Genomic DNA, 18,765 nt, shown 5'->3' with positions numbered 1-18,765 from the left:
ACATTTTTGTCTTAACCAGAGTTTTCTGAGAGAATACGTATATTTTCTTTATTTTATTCATCTCAGGAACCTGTGAAATTTGTGGACCTGCTTGGTGACCATGGGAAGCCTATCAAGCCTCTGTGGGAACTGATCAAATGGTGTCTGGGCCTGTCAGTACACACCATCCCTTCCATTGGTATATAAATAATTTTTTATTTGGAGACCAGTTTAATGACTTTGGGGTAGGGAAGAGCATCCTGCCAAAAGTATACTAATAAGAACCACTTGTGGAGTTTTGAAGAAAGCTGACATATGTAAATAAATGAATCAGTACCAAGTATATACTGATCTCTCACTATTCATCAAGCACTCTCCTGTGCACTTTATCATACCAATTTGCAATGTGTCTATTATGATGACCATTTTATAGATTTACAAACATTAGTTCAGAAATGTTAGATGGTTACCAACTTAAGGAATGCACTTCAAATGCTTCTTATAAACTGAAATACTTATGATGCTTTCTCTGTGTCATGTATTGTATTTCAATAGCTAAACATAAATTTTGGAAAATATATTTGACTTTATGGATAGGCCCATTCAGAAAAATTTGGTAAGTTAGCCTATCAAAATGTTAAATATTGTTTATGAGAGTTAGTTAAGTTGAAGCATCTAAGCAGAAAATTAGTGTGGCTATGGACACTTGTTGCAGAGTTGGTAATTAGTGTTATTTTAACTAAATGCTCATTGAGTACCTGGATGCCAAATGTTAGATTTTTGGTATGTGTTATCCCCTTATACACTCAGGAGAGCCTGATAGTATGAGTATTGTTAACTTTTCTTAGTGAGAAACTGAAGCTAAAAGAGATTAGTTAACTTATTCTAGACTGGAGTCTAATTCTAAATTTTCTGGATCCTAGCTTGCTTAACCTCCATTCAAATGGTTATATTGTAAGTGATTCATTTTTTTCATCTATGAAATAGAACTAGTAAAAGTATGTACTACTTATGTGATTGAATGTATTAAATAGTATATATTTTCTTGCATTGTTTGCCAGTTAAATGAGGTTATGCATCTAAAACATGTAAGATAAAACCTAACCATGCATGTACTGGGAATTTCTAATTTATTTTTGAAGATGGAAATGGAGACCTTGGAACATCATAAAGTTTCAATAAGTAGAAGCTCTTTTCATTATTGTTATTTTATCACATGGCTCTATGAAGGAGGTCTCTATCAGAAATTACTCTATTGTTGAAGAAAGACACTGTGCTTTCAATGATCATGGTGCTTTCAGTGACTAAAGTGTAAATGGAGTGGGCAAGTTCTGAGTGTAAAATCAGAGTGGGGAAAAGTGTTTTTAAGATTAGCTCCTGTTTGCCCATAAAGAGGCCTCAGCAGAGACATCAGAAGAACTCTGCCATGGGCCTCAGATAAAGAGATATAGGAGTGAAGGTGCTTTGGCTAGAAATGCAAATATACACAAGAGCATAATAGGCCAGAGAGGCCTGAGTCCTTGACTGCAATACCCTATGGAGATTATAGTGTAGTTTCAATGCACAATGTCTGGTTTGGAGAGGGCAGCTTTCCTCCTTGAGTCTTCACAAGGAAAAATCTTTATAATTGCCCTTTGCCACTCCCAGAAAATCACTCATGGGGATTGTGGCCAGGAGTCAGACACTTAAGATTAAAAAGTTTCAAGCTATAGTAAGCATTTTATTCATATGGATGTACAAAGCAGTATGTTTTAAAATAACCCAAAATTGGAACCACCATAAATGTTTAACAAAATAGGAAGAGGTAGTAAATTATGCTTCATATATAGGATAAAATTTTATGCAGTTATTTAAGATCAAGTTTATGAAATTGTTGAAGACATGGATATTTTTAAGTAGGTAAATTTTATTTTTAAATAAATAAATATTGCATACAAAGTATTTAGGATGTGTACATATGTATGCATTTATATTCTTTATTATAAAATAATTAAAAATTATTAGATATTATTAGAAGATAAATTAGAATCCTCTAAAATATAATTGTATTATAAGGTTTTGCTAAGAATTATGTACATGAAGATGTTTATTGCAGCATTTAAATTATAGAAATAGTCTATATACTGAACAATCATGGTATAGTTAAAGAAAAAATGGTACATTTTTACAATTAAAATATTATGCAGTCAGAATATAAACATGTCTATAATGGTTTTCAGGATTATGACAAATTTTTACAGTGTAATATTCTTTGGGAGAGGCTAGGAACTCTATAACATTATCAAAAAAAGAGTGAGTTCACATTAAATGATCAGCAATGCTCATGTACTGGCAGCAAGGTTATAATGTTTCTTTTTCATCATGCTTTTACTTTCTCAGTGTTCTAGAATGAGTATCTATTACTTGAATAAGAAAAGATAAGAAATATTAATATTTAAAAATTAAATTTCATACCTTAAAGTCTGTATGTCATCAATCTATAGGACTGGCCTTGTTGGAAGAAAAGCTCAAATATAACAATGAGAAATGCAGAAAATTTAAGGCAGTAGAAGAAAGCCTGCATAAAGAACTGACCGAGATGCTAGGTGATGATGGCATCTTCTTATATCCCTCCCATCCCACAGTGGCTCCCAAGCACCATGTTCCTCTGACAAGGCCTTTCAACTTTGCTTACACAGGTACCTAAAGTTACTATGATTTTTATCATGTGTTTTTTGTTTTTTGTCTTTTGTTTTTATGTAGTGTGTCACATTGTTAGACTTGCAGATATTAAAACATTTTTGCTTCTGTGGAGCAAATCCCACTTGATCATGGTGTGTGATCATTTTAATACATTGCTGGATTGGATTTGCTAATATTTTGAGAAGTTTGCATCTATATTCATCAGGAATATTGGCCTGAAAATTTCTTCTTTGTAGTGTCTGGTTTTGATATCAAGTTACTGATGGCCTTATACAATGAATTTGGTAGTGATCTATCTTCTTCAGTTTTTGGGAGCATTATGAGAAGGATAGGTATTAGCTCTTCTTTATGTTTGGCAATAATCCCTTGTGAAATTTTCCGATTCAGGACTTTTGTTTCCTTGGAGTTTTTTTTTTTTTTAACTGATTGAATTTCACTACTAATTATTGGTCTGGTAGATTGTCTGTTTCTTCCTGATTGAGACTTGGAAGATTTTATGGTTCTAGAAATTTATCCATTTCTTCTAGATTGTGCAATTTATTGGCATATAACTCCTCATAGTATTCTTTTATGATTTTTGTTTATCTCTTTTTTTATTGGATGTAATTTATCTTCCTTCATTTCTTATTTTACTTGGGTTCTAATTTTTTTTTTTTTTGATGAGTCTGGTTAAAAGCTTACCATTTTTTTTGCCTTTTCGAAAAATGAGGTATTGTGTTTTTTTAAATATTTTTCTATTGTATTTTGGTCTCTGTTTTATTTATTTCTTCTCTGATCTTACTATTTCCTTTCATGTGCTGATTTTGTGCTTTATTAGTTTTTTTTTCTATTTTCGTTAGATGATAGGTTACTTTTTTATTTGAGATTTTAAAAATTTGTTTAGGAAGGCTTGTATCGACATAAACTTAGAACAGCTTTTGATGCATCCCGTAATGTTGGAAATTTGTGTTTCCACGTTCATGTCTTGAGATATTATCTGATTTCCTCTTTGATTTATTTATTGACTCATTGGTTTTCAAGTAGCATATGATTTAGGCTGCATGTGTTTGTGCTTTTCCCATTTTCCTTTTTGTAATTCACTTCTAGTTTCATATTGCTGTGGTTGGAAAAATGCTTGATATAATTTCTATATTCCTAAGTAAGTTGACACATGTTTTGTGGCCTAGCATGAGATTGATCCTGGAAATTGTTCCATGTGCACTTGTAAAGAATGTATATTCTGCTGTTTTAAGATGTAATGTACTACAGATGTTAATCAAACTTGTTTTCTGTCATTTAAGTTCACTGTTACCTTATTGTTTCTGTGGATGACCTGTCCTTTTATGTTAGTGGGGTAATAAAATCTCTACCATTATGGTACTATTGTCAATTTCTCCCCTTATGAACGTTAATATTTGCTATATATCTTTAGGTGCTCCTGTACTGGGTGCATAAATGTTACAGATGTTCTATTCTTTCCTTCTATTGATCTCTTTATTATCATATAATGCCCTTCTCTGTATTTGTGATAAGATTTTAAAGTATACTTTGTCTTATGTATAGCTAGCTCAACTTTTTTTCAATTTTATTTGCATAAAATACTTTATCCAATCCCACTCTCTCAAGCTGTTTCTGAAGTGATTTTTTAACATTTTTTATTGATTTATAATCATTTTACAAATTTGTGTCAAATTCCAGTGTTCAGCACAATTTTTCAGTTATTCATGGACATATACACACTCATAGTCACATTTTTTTCTCTGTGAGTTATCATAAAATTTTGTGTATATTTCCCTGTGCTATACAGTGTAGTCTATTCTACAATTTTGAAATCCCAGTCTATCCCTTCCCACACTCCACCCCGCTGGTAACCATCAGTCTGTATTCTCTGTCTGTGAGTCAATATCTGTCCTTTATTTATGCTTTGCTTTTGTTTGTATGTTTTTGTTTTTGTTTTTTAGATTCCACATATGAGTGATATCATATGGTATTTTTCTTTCTCTTTCTGGCTTACTTCACTTAGAATGACATTCTCCAGGAGCATCCATGTTGCTGCAAATGGCGTTATGTTGTCGGTTTTTATGGCTGAATAGTATTCCATTGTATAAATATACCACTTCTTCTTTATCCAGTCACCTGTTGATGGACATTTAGGCTGTTTCCATGTTTTGGCTATTGTAAATAGTGCTGCTATGAACATTGGGGTGCAGGTGTCATTCTGAAGTAGATTTCCTTCTGGATACAAGCCCAGGAGTGGGATTCCTGGGTCATAAGGTAAGTCTATTCCTAGTCTTTTGAGGAATCTCCACACTGTTTTCCATAGTGGCTGCACCAAACTGCATTCCCACCAGAAGTGTAGGACGGTTCCCCTTTCTACACAGCCTCTTCAGCATTTGTCATTTGTGGATTTTTGAATGACGGCCATTCTGACTGGTGTGAGGTGATACCTCATTGTAGTTTTGATTTCCATTTCTCTGATAATTAGTGATATTGAGCATTTTTTCATGTGCTTTTTGCTCATTTGTATGTCTTCCTTGGAGAATTGCTTGTTTAGGTCTTCTGCCCATTTTTGGATTGGGTTGTTTATTTTTTTCTTATTGAGTCGTATGAGCTGCTTATACATTCTGGAGATCAAGCCTTTGTCGGGTTCACTTGCAAAAATTTTCTCCAATTCCATAGGTTTCTTGTTTTATTTCTGGTTTCCTTTGATGTGCAGAAGCTTGTAAGTTTCATTAGCTCCCATTTGTTTATTCTTGCTTTAATTTATTCTAGGAGAAAATTTTTGAGATGTATGTCAGATAATGTTTTGCCTATGTTTTCCTCTAGGAGGTTTATTGTATCTTGTCTTATGTTTAATTCTTTAATCCATTTTGAGTTGATTTTTGTATATGGTGTAAGGGAGTGTTCTAGCTTCATTGTTTTACATGTTGCTGTCCAGTTTTCCCAACACCATTTGCTGAAGAGACTGTCTTTATTCCAATGTATATTCTTGCCTCCTTTATCAAAAATGAGTTGACCAAAAGTTTGTGGGTTCATTTCTGGGCTCTCTATTCTGTTCCATTGGTCTATATGTCTGTTTTGGTACCAATACCATGCTGTCTTGATCACTGTAGCTCTATAGTATTGTCTGAAGTCTGGGAGAGTTATTCCTCCAGCCTCTTTCTTTCTCTTCAGTAATGCTTTGGCAATTCTAGGTCTTTGATGGTTCCAGATGAATTTTATTATGATTTGTTCTAGTTCTGTGAAATATGTCCTGGGTAATTGGATAGGGATTGCATTAAATCTGTAGATTGCCTTGGGCAGTGTGACCATTGTAACAATATTGATTCTTCCAATAAAAGAGCATGGAATATCTTTCCATTTTTTAAAGTCTTCTTTAATTTCCTTCATGAATGGTTTATAGTTTTCTGTGTATAATTCTTTCACCTCCTTGGTTAGATTTATTCCCAGATATTTTATTACTTTGGGTGCTATTTTAAAGGGGATTGTTTCTTTACTTTCTTCTTCTGTTGAATTATCGTTAGTGTAAAGAAATGCAACTGATTTTTGAATGTTAATTTTGTAACCTGCTACATTGCTGTATTCTTCAATCAGCTCTAGTGGCTTTTGTGTGGACCTTTTAGGGTTTTCTATATATAGTAACATGTCGTTGGCATACAGTGACACTTTTACCTCTTCTTTTCCAATTTGGATCCCTTGTATTTCTTTCCCTTGCCTGACTGCTGTGGCTAGGACTTCCAGGACTATGTTGAATAGGAGTGGTGATAGTGGGCATCCTTGTCTTGTCCCAGATTTTAGTGGGAAGCTTTGGAGTTTTTCACCATTGAGTACTATGCTGGCTGTAGGTTTGTCTTATATAGCTTTTATGATGTTGAGATATGTTCCCTCTATATCCACTTTGGCGAGAATTTTTATCATAAATGGGTGTTGAATTTTATCAAATGCTTTTTCTACATCGATTGAGATGATCATGTGGTTTTTGTCCTTTCTCTTGTTGATGTGATGTATTACACTGATTGATTTGCGTATGTTGAACCACCCTTGTGTCCCTGGATGAACCCCACTTGGTCATGATGTATAATCTTTTTTATGTGTTGTTGGATTCTATTTGCTAAAATTTTGGTGAGGATTTTGGCGTCTATGTTCATCAGTGATATTGGCCTATAATTCTCTTTTTTTGAAGTGTCTTTGCCTAGTTTTGGTATCAGGGTGATGGTGGCTTCATAGAATGAGTATGGGAGTATTCCCTCATTTTTAATCATCTGGAATAGTTTGAGTAGGACTGGTATGAGTTCTTCTTTGTATGTTTGATAGAATTCCCCGGTGAAGCCATCCGGTCCTGGACTTTTATTTGTAGGGAGGTTTTTAATTGCTATTTCTATTTCCTTTCTAGTGATCAGATTGTTCAAGTGTTCAGATTCTTCTTGATTCAGTTTTGGTGGACAGTATGTTTCCAGAAACTTGTCCATCTCCTCTAGGTTATACAGTTTGTTTCCATATAGTTTTTCATAATATTCTCGTATGATATTCTGTGTTTCTATTTTGTTTGTTGTAATTTCTCCATTTTCCTTTCTTATTTTGCTAATTTGTGCTCTCTCTTTTTTCTTCTTTGTGAGTTTGGCCTGAGGATTGTTGATTTTATTTACTTTTTCAGAAAACCAGCTTTTGGTTTGGTTGATTTTTTTGAATGGTCTTGTTAATCTCTATTGTATTTAATTCCCTTCTGATCTTTATTAATTCCTTCCTTCTTCTGCTTTTTGGGGATTTTTGTTGTTTTTTTTTTCTAATTCAATCAGGTGGTGGGTTAAATTGTTTCTTTGAGATTTTTCTTCTTTTTTGAGGAAGGCCTGTATCGTTATAAACTTCCCTCTTAGCACTGCCTTTGCTGTGTCCCATAGGTTTTGAGTGTTTGTGCTTTCATTATCATTTGTCTCAAGGTAATTTTTAATTTCAGCTTTGATTTCCTCATTGATCCATTGTTTTTTCTATAACATATTGTTTAATCTCCATGCTTTCCTTTTTTTCTCCTTTGTTTCTCTGTTGTTCATTTCCAGTTTCATGGCATTGCGGTCAGTAAAGATGCTTGAGATAATTTCTATCTTCTTAAAATTGTTGAGGTTTCTTTTGTGCCCAAGTACATCATCGATCCTGGAAAATGTTCCATGTGCACATGAAAAGAATGTATATCCTATTTTTTGGGGGTGTAATGCTCTGAAAATATCCACCAAATCTAGTTTTTCTATTGTAGTATTTAATTTCTCTGTTGCCTTGTTTATTTTCTGTCTGGAAGATCTGTCTAGTGATGGTAATGCAGTGTTAAAATCTCCAACTATGATTGTATTCCCATGAATATCCCCCTTTATCTCTGTTAGTAATTCTTGTATGTACTTATGTGTTCCTATATTGGGTGCATGTATATTAACGAGTGTAATATCCTCATCTTGTATCATTCCTTTAATCATTATAAAATGTCCTTTTTTATTTTTCCCTATGACCTTTTTATTGAAGTCTATTTTGTCTGAAATCAGTACTGCAACACCTGCTTTTTTGACTTTTTAATTTGCATGGAATATCTTTTTCCATCCTTTCACTCTCAATCTATATGTGTCCTTCTCCCTAAAGTGGGTCTCTTGTATGCAGCATATTGAAGGTTCTTGCTTTATTATCCAGTCTGCCACTCTATGTCTTTTGACTGGAGCATTTAGTCCATTGACATTTAAAGTAATTAATGATAGATGTGTATTTATTGCCATTTTGTACTTATCTTTGCAGTTGAATTGGTATATCCTCTTTGTTCCTTTCTTCTTCCTTTTGTGGTTTGGTAATTTTCCTTTGTATTATGATGGATTTTATTTAATTATTGTGAATCCTTTGTAAATTTTTGGCTTGTGGTTACCCTTTTTGTAAATGTATCAACCCATTACTATAACTGTTTTTATTAATCTGATTGTAACATGATCTCAAACCCATTCTACTGTTAAAAAAATTTTAAAAAGAAAGAAAAAAATATTCTAAATTTCCCTGCCTCCCTCTCCCACTCTCAGTGATTTGTATGTCTTCTTTTAAAATTTCATGTTTACTTTATTTGTAATTCATGAGTTATCACCTTTCCAGTTGAGTGTTTCTCATTTCTGTAGCATCCTGCTTCTTTTCTGTTTAGAATAGCCCTTTCAATATTTCTTTTAGCATGGGTTTAGTGTTGCTAAACTCCTGCAGCTTTTTTTTTGTCTGTGAAACTCTTTATTTCTCCTTCTATCCTCAAGGATAGCCTTACTGGATAAAGGATACTAGGCTGCATCTTTTTTCATTCAGGGCTTTGAATATATCTTGCCACTCCCTTCTGGCCTGTAGTGTTTGTGTAGAGAAATCAGCTGATAGCCTTATGGGGGTTACCTTGTAACTTACCCTTTTCTTTTCTCTTGCTGCCTTTAGAATCATTTCTTTATCCTTGTCTCTGACCATCTTGATTATGATATGTCTTGGTGTGGGTCTATTTGGGTTCTTCCTGTTTGGGACCCTCTGAGCTTCCTGTAATTGGATATGTGATTCCTTCTTTAAGTTTGGGAAGTTTCCAGTCATGATTTCTTCAAAAACCTTTTCAATCCTCTTTGATCTTTCTTCTCCTTCTGGGACCCCTATTATGCGAAGATTGGGATGCTTTATATTATCCCATAGGTCCCTTATGCTATTTTCATTATTTTTTATTTGCTTATCATGTAGTTCTTCTGAATGGGTGCTTTCTATTGCCCTGTCTTCTAGATCACTAATTCGTTCCTCTGCATTATCTAGTCGGCTTTGCACAGCTATTTGATCATTCCTCATGTCTGTCAATGAGTTTACCCATTCTACTTGGCTCTTCTTTATAGCTTCAATTTCATTTTTGACATATTTTATATCTCTAAAGACTATCTCTTTTAATTCCTTCAGCAATTCGATCACTCCTTTTTTGAAATCTTAATCTAGTAGGCTATCAATGTCTATTTCATTGATCTTTCTTTCAGGGGATTTCTCTTGTTCTTTTAATTGGGAAAGGTTTTTCTGCTTCTTCATCTTGCTCATACCTCTTTGGCACTGTGGTTTATGGAGTATCAGTTGTTTATTTTGGTCCTTAAGGATTTTATCTTTCTGATGCCTATTAAGGAATAGAACTTAGGAAAAAAAGAAAAAAAAAATAAGAGTGAGAGAGAAAGAATTTTAAAAGAAGGGAGAAAGAAGGTTTGAAAACAGTGTATAATGAATAATAGAAGAGTGAGTTGAAGCAGAGTATTAATCGGGTTGAGACGTCCTTTTACAACCTTTACAAAAAAGGGGGGGTAGATGAATAGATGTAGTTGAAACCTGTGTCTAATCAATAGCAGGACTTCAAAACCCAAGAGAAATAGAAATGAATCAAGATGTAAAGATTAAGAGAGTAATAGAAAATAGAACAGGTAAAAACAGATTAAAAAAAAAAAAGGGGGCTTTTGTCGATGTTCTCCTGGAGTCTTTGTGCTTTTAATGTGAAGTCTTTCTGTCTTAGTCCTGTTTTGGAAGCTCAGCTTGCTGTTTTCAGAGGCCCTCCATTGGCGCCCTCTTCTGTGCTGCTCCCAGCACCTGTCAGCAAGCAGATTGTGCCTCCTCCTAACACTGGGTCAGGTGCAGCTCTCTGCTGTGGGAGGGCGGGTCGCTGCCCCTCCGGATGCCGCAGTCAGATGTTGCAGACTGGCTGGGTAGGAGGGCGGGTCGTGCCACCTCCCAGCACCTCGTTCAGGGGCTGTGTTCCTGCCTGAAAGGCGGAGGGACGGTCTCGCTCTACCTGGGCTGCCGCCTGTAGCTCGGCTGCTCTGTGCTGCTGTGCGCTCTGCCCTGGTCGGCGTTCCACCCTGGTTGGCGCTCCGCGGGTGGGCTCGGGGAAGACTGAGGGACAGCCCTGTCCCTGCTCCGAGCCAAAACGCAGCTCCTTGTTTGTCTTTGTGGAGCAAGTTCTCTGAGGGACCAGGATGGAAGGATCCTATCTGCCCCGGGCTGCAGGCCAGTCTCAGTCTGGCCTTTGAGGCTGCTAAGCCCTTCAGTGCGGATGCAGGTTTCGCCCCCGCCCCCGCCCGAGTGCTCAGCGCGGAGGATATGGCGGCTGTGCCTGAGCCCCGCCTCTCTTCCCCCGAAAACTTTCCGCGGGTTTTCAGAGATGTGGGTGTGCACCCTTCCCCCGAGAGCACATCAACCTTGCTGTTTTATGGAGGGCCCAGGTTGTTCTGCCCTGTGCACCCACAGCCACGGCGCGCAGCCCCTTGCGTTCCCCTGGGGCTGCCTCTGTGCAACCACTTCCGTCCTCCGTCCGGCTTGTGCAGCCTGGCCCTGCCCGCCGCTGCAGGCCTGCGTCTCAGGCTGGGTGTCGGGGGGACGCTCTGTGCCCGTTTAACTTAGTTCTGTTAGTCAAGGGCTGCTCTGTACAGATCCGAGCCTTGGAGGCTCCCCCTCCGTCCCGCTGGCCTCTCAGTTGGAGAGGGGAGACCCAGCGAGCGAGCCCAGTCCTCCTTTGCCGCTCCCTCCCCGCGGGACCCGTCCCGCGCTGCTTTGCCTTTTGTTCTTTGTTTTTTCCTTTTCTCCTACCAGATTTTTGGCGTCTTTATCTTTTGAAGAGGGCGATGTTCTGTCTGAGTTCCACAGGTGCTCTTGTTGGCTGAGTGGGTCTGTAGATGTGGGTCTTGGTGTATTTGTGGGAGAGGGTGACCTGCGAGGGTCCTTCTACTCCGCCATCTTCTCTGTCTACCTGAAGTGATTTTTGTAGGTATCATATAAAAGAGTGTTTTTTTAACACTGCCATTACTGTTTATTTATTTATTTTATTTGAAGTACAGTTAATTTACAATGCTGCATTAGATTCTGTTGTAAATTATATTGATTCAGTAACACACACACATATAATATATATACTTCTTTCATATTATTTACTATTATATTTTCTTACAAAATATTAATTATAGTTCCCTATGTTAAAAACTAGGACTTGTTTTTTACTTTATATATAATAGTGAGTATCTGGAATTACAAATTTCTAATTTATCCCTCCCTTCTTCTTCCTTGAAAACCATAAGTTTGCTTTCTATGTCTCTGAGTCTATTTCTGTTTGTAAAATAATTCATTAGTGCCATTTTTTGATATCCTACATGTAAGTGATATCAAATGATATTTGTCTTGGTTTCATCTACCTCACTTACAATGAGAATCTCCAGATTCATCCATATTGCTGCAGAAGGCATTACTTCATCCTTTTTTATGGCAGAGTAGTATTCCATTGTTAATATGTATAAAATATCTTTATCCAACCATCTGTTGATGGCCATTTTAGTTGTTAATGTCTTGGTTATTTTCTTTTTTTTTAACTTTTAAAAATTGAGTAATAGTCATTTTACAATGTTGTGTCAAATTCCAATGTAGGGTGCATTTCTTCAGCTATACATGAACATATATATATATATTCATTGTCACATTATCATTCGCTGTGAGCCACAAAAAGATCCTGTATATATTTCCCTGTGATACACAGTACAATCTTGCTTATCTATTCTACATTTTGAAATCCCAGTCTGTCCCTTCTCACCCCCCGTCACCTGGAAAAAAAAAGTTTGCATTCTATGTCTATGAGTCTGTTTGTTTTGTATTTATGTTTTTTTTTATTCTGTATATGAGCGATCTCATATAGTATTTTTCTTCACCTTACTGGCTTACTTAACTTAAAATGACATTCCCCAGGAACATCCATGTTGCTGCAAATGGCATTATGTTGTTGGTTTTTCTGGCTGAATGCTATTCCATTGTATAAATATACCACCACTTCTTTATCCACTCATCTGTTGATGGACATTTAGGCTGTTTCCAAGTCTTGGCTATTGTAAATAGTGCTACTATGAACATTGGGATGCAGGTGTCTTTTTGAAGTAGGTTTCCTTCTGGATATATGCCTAGGAGTGGGATTATTGGGTCATATGGTAAATACATTCCTAGTCTTTTGAGGAATCTCCATACTGTTTTCCACTGGGGCTGCACCAAACTGCATTCGCATCAGCAGGAGGGTTCCCTTTTCTCCACAGCCTCTCCAGCATGTCATTTGCAGACTTTTGAATGATGGCCATTCTGACTGGTGTGAGGTGATACCATATTGTAGTTGTGGTTTGCATTTCTCTGACAATTAGTGATATTGAGAATTTCTTCATGTGCCTTTTGATCATTTGTATTTCTTCCATGGAAAATTGATTGTTTAGGTCTTATGCCCATTTTTGGATTCGGTTGATTGTTTTTTCCTTATTAAGTTGTATGAGCTGCTTATATACTCTGGAGATCAAGCCTTTGTCAGTTTCATTTGCAAAAATTTTCTCCCATTCTGGACGTTGTCATTTTGTTTTGCTCAGGGTTTCCTTTGCTATGCAGAAGCTTGAAAGTTTCATTAAGCCCCATTTGTTTATTCTTCCTTTTATTTCTATTGCTTGAGTAGACTGTTCCAGGAGAACATTTTGAGATGTATGTCAGATAATGTTTTGCCTATATTTTCTCCTAGGAGGTTTATTGTATCTTGTCTTATGTTTAAGTCTTTGATCCATTTTGAGTTGATTTTTGTGTATGGTGTGAAGGAGTGTTCTAGCTTCATTGCTTTACATGCTGCTGTCCAGTTTTCCCAACACCATTTGCTGAAGAGACTGTCTTTATTCCATTGTATATTCTTGCCTCCTTTGTCAAAGATGAGTTGACCAAAAGTTTGTGGGTTCATTTCTGGGCTCTCTATCCTGTTCCATTGGTCCATATGTCTGTTTCTATACCAATACCATGCTCCATTGATTACTGTAGCTCTATAGTATTCTCTGACGTCTGGGAGAGATATTCCTCCAGCCTCTTTCTTGTTCCTCAGTAACGCTTTGTTAATTCTAAGTCTTTGGTGGTTCCATATAAACTGTAGTATGATTTGTTCTACTTTAGTGAAATATGTCCTGGGTAACTTGAAAGAGATTGCATTAATTCTGTAGATTGCCTTGGGCAGTATGGCCATTTTAACAGTATTGACTCTTCCAATCCAGGAGCTTGGGATATCTTTCAATGTTTTTAAACCTTCTTTAATTTCCTTGATCAGTGTTTTATAGTTTTCGGTGAATAAATATTTCACTTCCTTGGTTAGATTAACTCCTAGGTATTTTATTACTTTGTGTGCTATTTTAAAGGGAATTAATTTTTTACTTTATTTTTCTGTTGATTCATCGATAGTGTAAAGAAATGCCACTGAATTTTGAATGCTAATCTTGTAACCTGCTACCTTGCTGAATTCTTCGATCAGCTCTACAAGTTTTGGTGTGGATTTTTAGGTTTTTCTATATATAGCACCATGTTATCTGCATATAGTGACACTTTTACCTCTTCTTTTCCAACTTGGATCCCTTTTATTTCTCTCACTTGCCTGATTGCAATGGCTAGGACTTCCAAGACTATGTTGAATAGGAGTGGTGATAGTGGACATCATTGTCTTTTCCCAGATTTTAGTGGGAAGCTTATGAGTTTTTCACCATTGAGTTCTATGCTTGCTGTAGGTTTGTCATATATTGCTGTTATTATGTTGAGATATGTTCCCTCAATACCTACTTTGGTAAGAGTTTTTACAGTAAATGGGTGTTGAATTTTATCAAAAGCCTTTTCTGCCTCTATTGAGATGATCATGTGGTTATTTTCCTTTCTCTTGTTGATGTGATGTATTACATTCATTGATTTGAGTATGTTGAACCATCCTTGTGTCCCTGGGATGAACCCCACTTAATTATGATGTATAACCTTTTTTATGTGTTGTTGGATTCTATTTGCTAATATTTTGGTGAGGATTTTGGCATCTATGTTCATCAGTGATATTGGCCTGTAATTCTCTTTTTTGGTAGTGTCTTTGCCTGGTTTTGGTATCAGGGTGATAGTGGCTTCATAGAATGAGTTTGGGAGTATTCCCTTCTTTTCAATCTTCTGGAAGGGTTTGAGAAGGACTGGTATGAGATTCTCTGTATGTTTGTTAGAATTCCCCAGTGAAGCCGTCTGGTCCTGGACTTTTATTTGTATGGAGGCTTTTTATTGCTATTTCAATTTCATTTTTAGTGATCGGTTTGTTCAAGTGGTCAGTTTCTTCTTGATTCAGTCTTGGTGAACTGTATGTTTCCAGAAACTTGTCCATCTCCTCTAGGTTATCCAATTTGGTCCCATATAGTTTTTCATAATATTCTCATATGATATTCTGTATTTCTATTTTGTTTGTTGTAATTTCTCCATTTTCCTTTCTTATTTTGCTGATTTTTGCTCTCTCTTTTTTCTTCTTTGTGAGTTTGGCCAGGGGTTTGTCGATTTTATATATTTTTTCTAAAAACCACCTTTTGGTTAGATTGATTTTCTTATGGTTCTTTTAATCTCTATTTTATTTATTTCCCCCCTGATCTTTATAATTTCTTTCCTTTTGTTGCCTTTTTGAATTTTTTCTTTTTCTTTTTCTAGTTCTTTCAGCTGGTGGGTTAAACTGCTTGAGATTATTCTTCTTTTTTGAGGAAGGCCTGTATTGCTATAAACTTCCCTCTTAGCACTTCCTTTGCTGTGTCCCATAAATTTTGTGTGGTTGTGCTTTCATTGTCATTTGTCTCAAGGTAATTTTTAATTTCAGCTTTGATTTCCTCATTGACCCATTGTTTTTTTTTTAATACCATATTGTTTAATCCCCATGCTTTACTTTTTTTCTCCTTTGTTTCCCTGTTGTTGATTTGTAGTTTCATGGCATTGTGGTCAGTGAAGATGCTTGAGATAATTTCTATCTTAAAATTGTCAAGGTTTCTTTTGTGCCCAAGAACATGATCAATCCTAGAAAATTTTCCATTTGCACTTGAACAAAATGTATATCCTCTTTTTTCGGGGTGTAATACTATGAAAATATCCACCAAATCTCATGTTTCTTTTGTATTATTTAGTTTTCTGTTGCCTTATTTATTTTCTCTCTGGAAGATCTGTCTACTGATGTTAATGTGGTGTTAAAATCTCCAACTATGATTGTATTCCCATCAATATCCTCCTTTATCTCTGTTAGTATTTGTTTTATGTATTTAGGTTCTCCAATATTGGTTGCACATATATTAATGAGTGTAATGTCCTCATCGTGTATCATTCCTTTAATTATTATAAAATGTCCTTTTTTATCTTTCCCTATGACCTTTTTATTGAAGTCTATTTTGTCTGAAATCAGTACTGCAACACCTGCTTTTTTGACTTTTTCATTTGCATGGAATATCCTTTTCCATCCTTTCCCTCTCAATCTATATGTTTCCTTCTCCCTAAAGTGGGTCTCTTGTATGCAGCTTATTGAAGTTTCTTGCTTTATTATCCAGTCTACCACTCTATGTCTTTTGACTGGAGCATTTAGTCCATTAACATTTACAGTAATTAATGATAGATGCGTGTTTATTGCCATTTTGAACTTATCTTTGCAATTGAATTGGTATTTCTTCTTTGTTCCTTTCTTCTTCCTTTTGTGGTTTGGTAATTTTCTTTTGTATTATTATGGATTTTATTTAGTTTTTGTGACCCCCTTGTAAGTTTTTAGCTTGGGGTTAACTTTTTCTGTAAGTCTACTAGCCCATTACTATATCTCAAATGCATCCTACCAAAAACAAAAAATTTAAAAAAGAAAGAAAAAATATTCTATATTTTCTTATTTCCCTCTCCTACTCATGATTTCGATGTCTTCTTCTACAATTTCATGCTTATTTTATTTGTAAATCATGGTGGTTATCACCTTTCCAGTTATGAGTTTCTCACTTCTGTAGCATTCTGCTGCTTTTCTATTTAGAGTAGATCTTCAATATTTCTTTCAGCATGGGTTTTGTGTTACTAAACTCTTTTAGTTTTTACTTGTCTGTGAAACTCTTTATGTGTCCTTCTGCCTTAAAGGATAGCCTTGTTGGATAAAGTATACTAGGCTGCATCTTTTTTTCATGCAGGACTTTGAATATATCTTTCCACTCCCTTCTGGCCTGTAGTGTTTGTGTAGAGAAACCAGCTGAAAGCCTTATTGTGGTTCCCTTGTAACTCACTCTTTGCTTTTCTCTTGCTGCCTTTAGGGTAATTTCTTTATCCTTGACTCTGGTCATCTTGATTATGATATGTCTTGGTGTGTGTCTGTTTGGTTTCTTCCTGTTTGGGACCCTTTGAACTTCCTGTACATGGATATCTGATTCTTTCTTTAAGTTTATGAAGTTTTCAGTCATGATTTCCTCAAAATCCTTTTGAAACCCCTTTGAACTTTCTTCCCCTTCTGGGACCACTATTATGTGAAGATTGGCATGCTTTATGTTATCCCTTAGGTCCCTTATGTTGCTTTCATTTATTTTTATTTGTTTAGCTTGCAGTTGTTCTGATTGGGTGCTGTCTGTTGTCCTGTCTTCTAGGTCACTAATTCGTTCCTCTGCAATATGTAGTCTGCTTTGCACAGCCTTTAGATTCATTCTCATCTCAGCCAATGTGTTTACCAATTCTACTTGGCTCTTCTTTATATCTTCAATTTCATTTTTGACATATTTTATATCTCCAAACACTATCTCTTTTAGTTTCTTCAATAGTTTGATCACTCCTTTTTTGAAATCTTCATGTAGTAGGCTATCGATGTCTATTTTATTGATCGTTCTTTCAGAGGATTTCTCTTTTTCTTTTAATTGGGAATGGTTTCTCTTCTTCTTTCTTGCTCATATCTCTCTGGCACTGTGGCTTATGGAGTATTAGTTGTCTATTTTGGTCCTTAAAGGAGTTTATTTATCTATCTAATGCCTATATAGGAATAAAACTTTAAAAAATTAAAAAAGGAGAGAGAGAGAAAGAGAATTTTAAAAGAAGAAGAAAAAAGGTTTGTAAGCAGTGTATAATGAATAATAGAAGAACAATTTGAATCAGACTAGCATTCGAGGGGAGATTTCTTTTTTTTTAAACCCTTAAAAAATGGAAAAAAGATCAAAAAATGATATTTGAAACCTATTTATAATCAGTAACAGGAGATCAAGCCCAAAAGAAGTCAAAATGTAATCAGGTGGATTTAAAAAAAATAAAAATTTAGCCACTTTAAGAGAATAATTTAAAAGGAATTAAAACTAGAAGCATATACTATTGTTTAGAAAGTGAAATTTAAAAAGGAATTAAAACTAGAAGCATGTGCAATTGTTTAGAATGTAGAAATTAAAAAGGTGATAAAAATATAACAGATGAACAAAGATGTTTAAGAGGTAATTTTGAAAAAGGGGAGAAAATAAAGCTTTGAAAACAGTGTATAATGAATAACTGAAGATTAAGTTGAAGCTGAATAGCAATCGGGTTGAGATGTCTCTTAGAAAGCTTTAAAATAGGAGAAAAGAGGAAACATATATTTGAAACTTGTGTATAATCAATAACAGGAGATCAAAACAAAGATGAAAACGACATGACGTGGATTTTTTTAAAATAATAATAATACTATTTTAAAAGAAAAATTTATAAGGGATTAAAAATGGAAGGATATATAATGGTTTAAAAAGTAAAAAGTAAAAAAGTAATAGAAAATATAACAGTTAAAAACAGATTAAAAAAAAAGAGAGAGAGAAGGGGAGGGTGTGTTCTCCTGGAGGCTGTGTGCTTTTAATGAGAAGTCTTTCTGTCTTTACCCTGTTTCACGAGCTCAGCTTGCTGTTGTTTCCAGAGGCCCTCCATCGTCTGTGCTGTTGCCAGTGCCTGTCGGCAAACAGATCACGTCCCCTCCTAGCACAGCGTTCCTGCCGGAAAGGCAGAGGCCATCCACCGTCTCCTGGAGCCAGTCTCTCCGAGGCTCCGTGCCACTGCGCACTCCACCTCAGGTCGGGGCTCCACAGGCGGGCCCCGGGAAGACCTTGGAACAGCCCCACCCCTGCTCCGTGCCCAAACTCAGCTCCTTGTTTGTTCTGGCGGCGCTAACTTTGCAAGGCACCAGGGCAGAAGGATCATATCTGACTCGGGCTACAAACAAGTCACTGTCTGGCCTTTGAGGCTGCTGAGCCCCCAGGCACGGATTCAGGTTCCGCCCCCGCCCCCATCTGGGTCCCAAGCGCCAGATGATATGGAGGCTTTGCCTGAGCCCTGCCTCTCCTC

At 36.0% G+C, this 18,765-nt stretch overlaps 1 protein-coding gene across 2 annotated transcripts in view; it reads left to right on the top strand.

Moving 5' to 3' along the window:
* FAAH2 (fatty acid amide hydrolase 2) overlaps positions 1 to 18,765 on the top strand; it is a 200,087-nt gene that overhangs the window by 153,159 nt on the left and 28,163 nt on the right. For both annotated transcript variants that reach the window (XM_031445025.2, XM_031445026.2), the window contains 2 exons: positions 67 to 178; positions 2,463 to 2,657. In XM_031445025.2, the coding sequence (XP_031300885.1) occupies positions 67 to 178; positions 2,463 to 2,657 (307 nt within the window). The remainder of the gene's footprint in view (positions 1 to 66; positions 179 to 2,462; positions 2,658 to 18,765) is intronic.

The sequence above is a fragment of the Camelus dromedarius genome, chromosome X (genome assembly GCF_036321535.1).
Source record: "Camelus dromedarius isolate mCamDro1 chromosome X, mCamDro1.pat, whole genome shotgun sequence".
Classification (NCBI taxonomy): Eukaryota; Metazoa; Chordata; class Mammalia; order Artiodactyla; family Camelidae; genus Camelus; species Camelus dromedarius.
The sequence above is the reverse complement of the archived record's forward strand: the minus strand, read 5'-3'. Positions and strand labels throughout refer to the sequence as shown.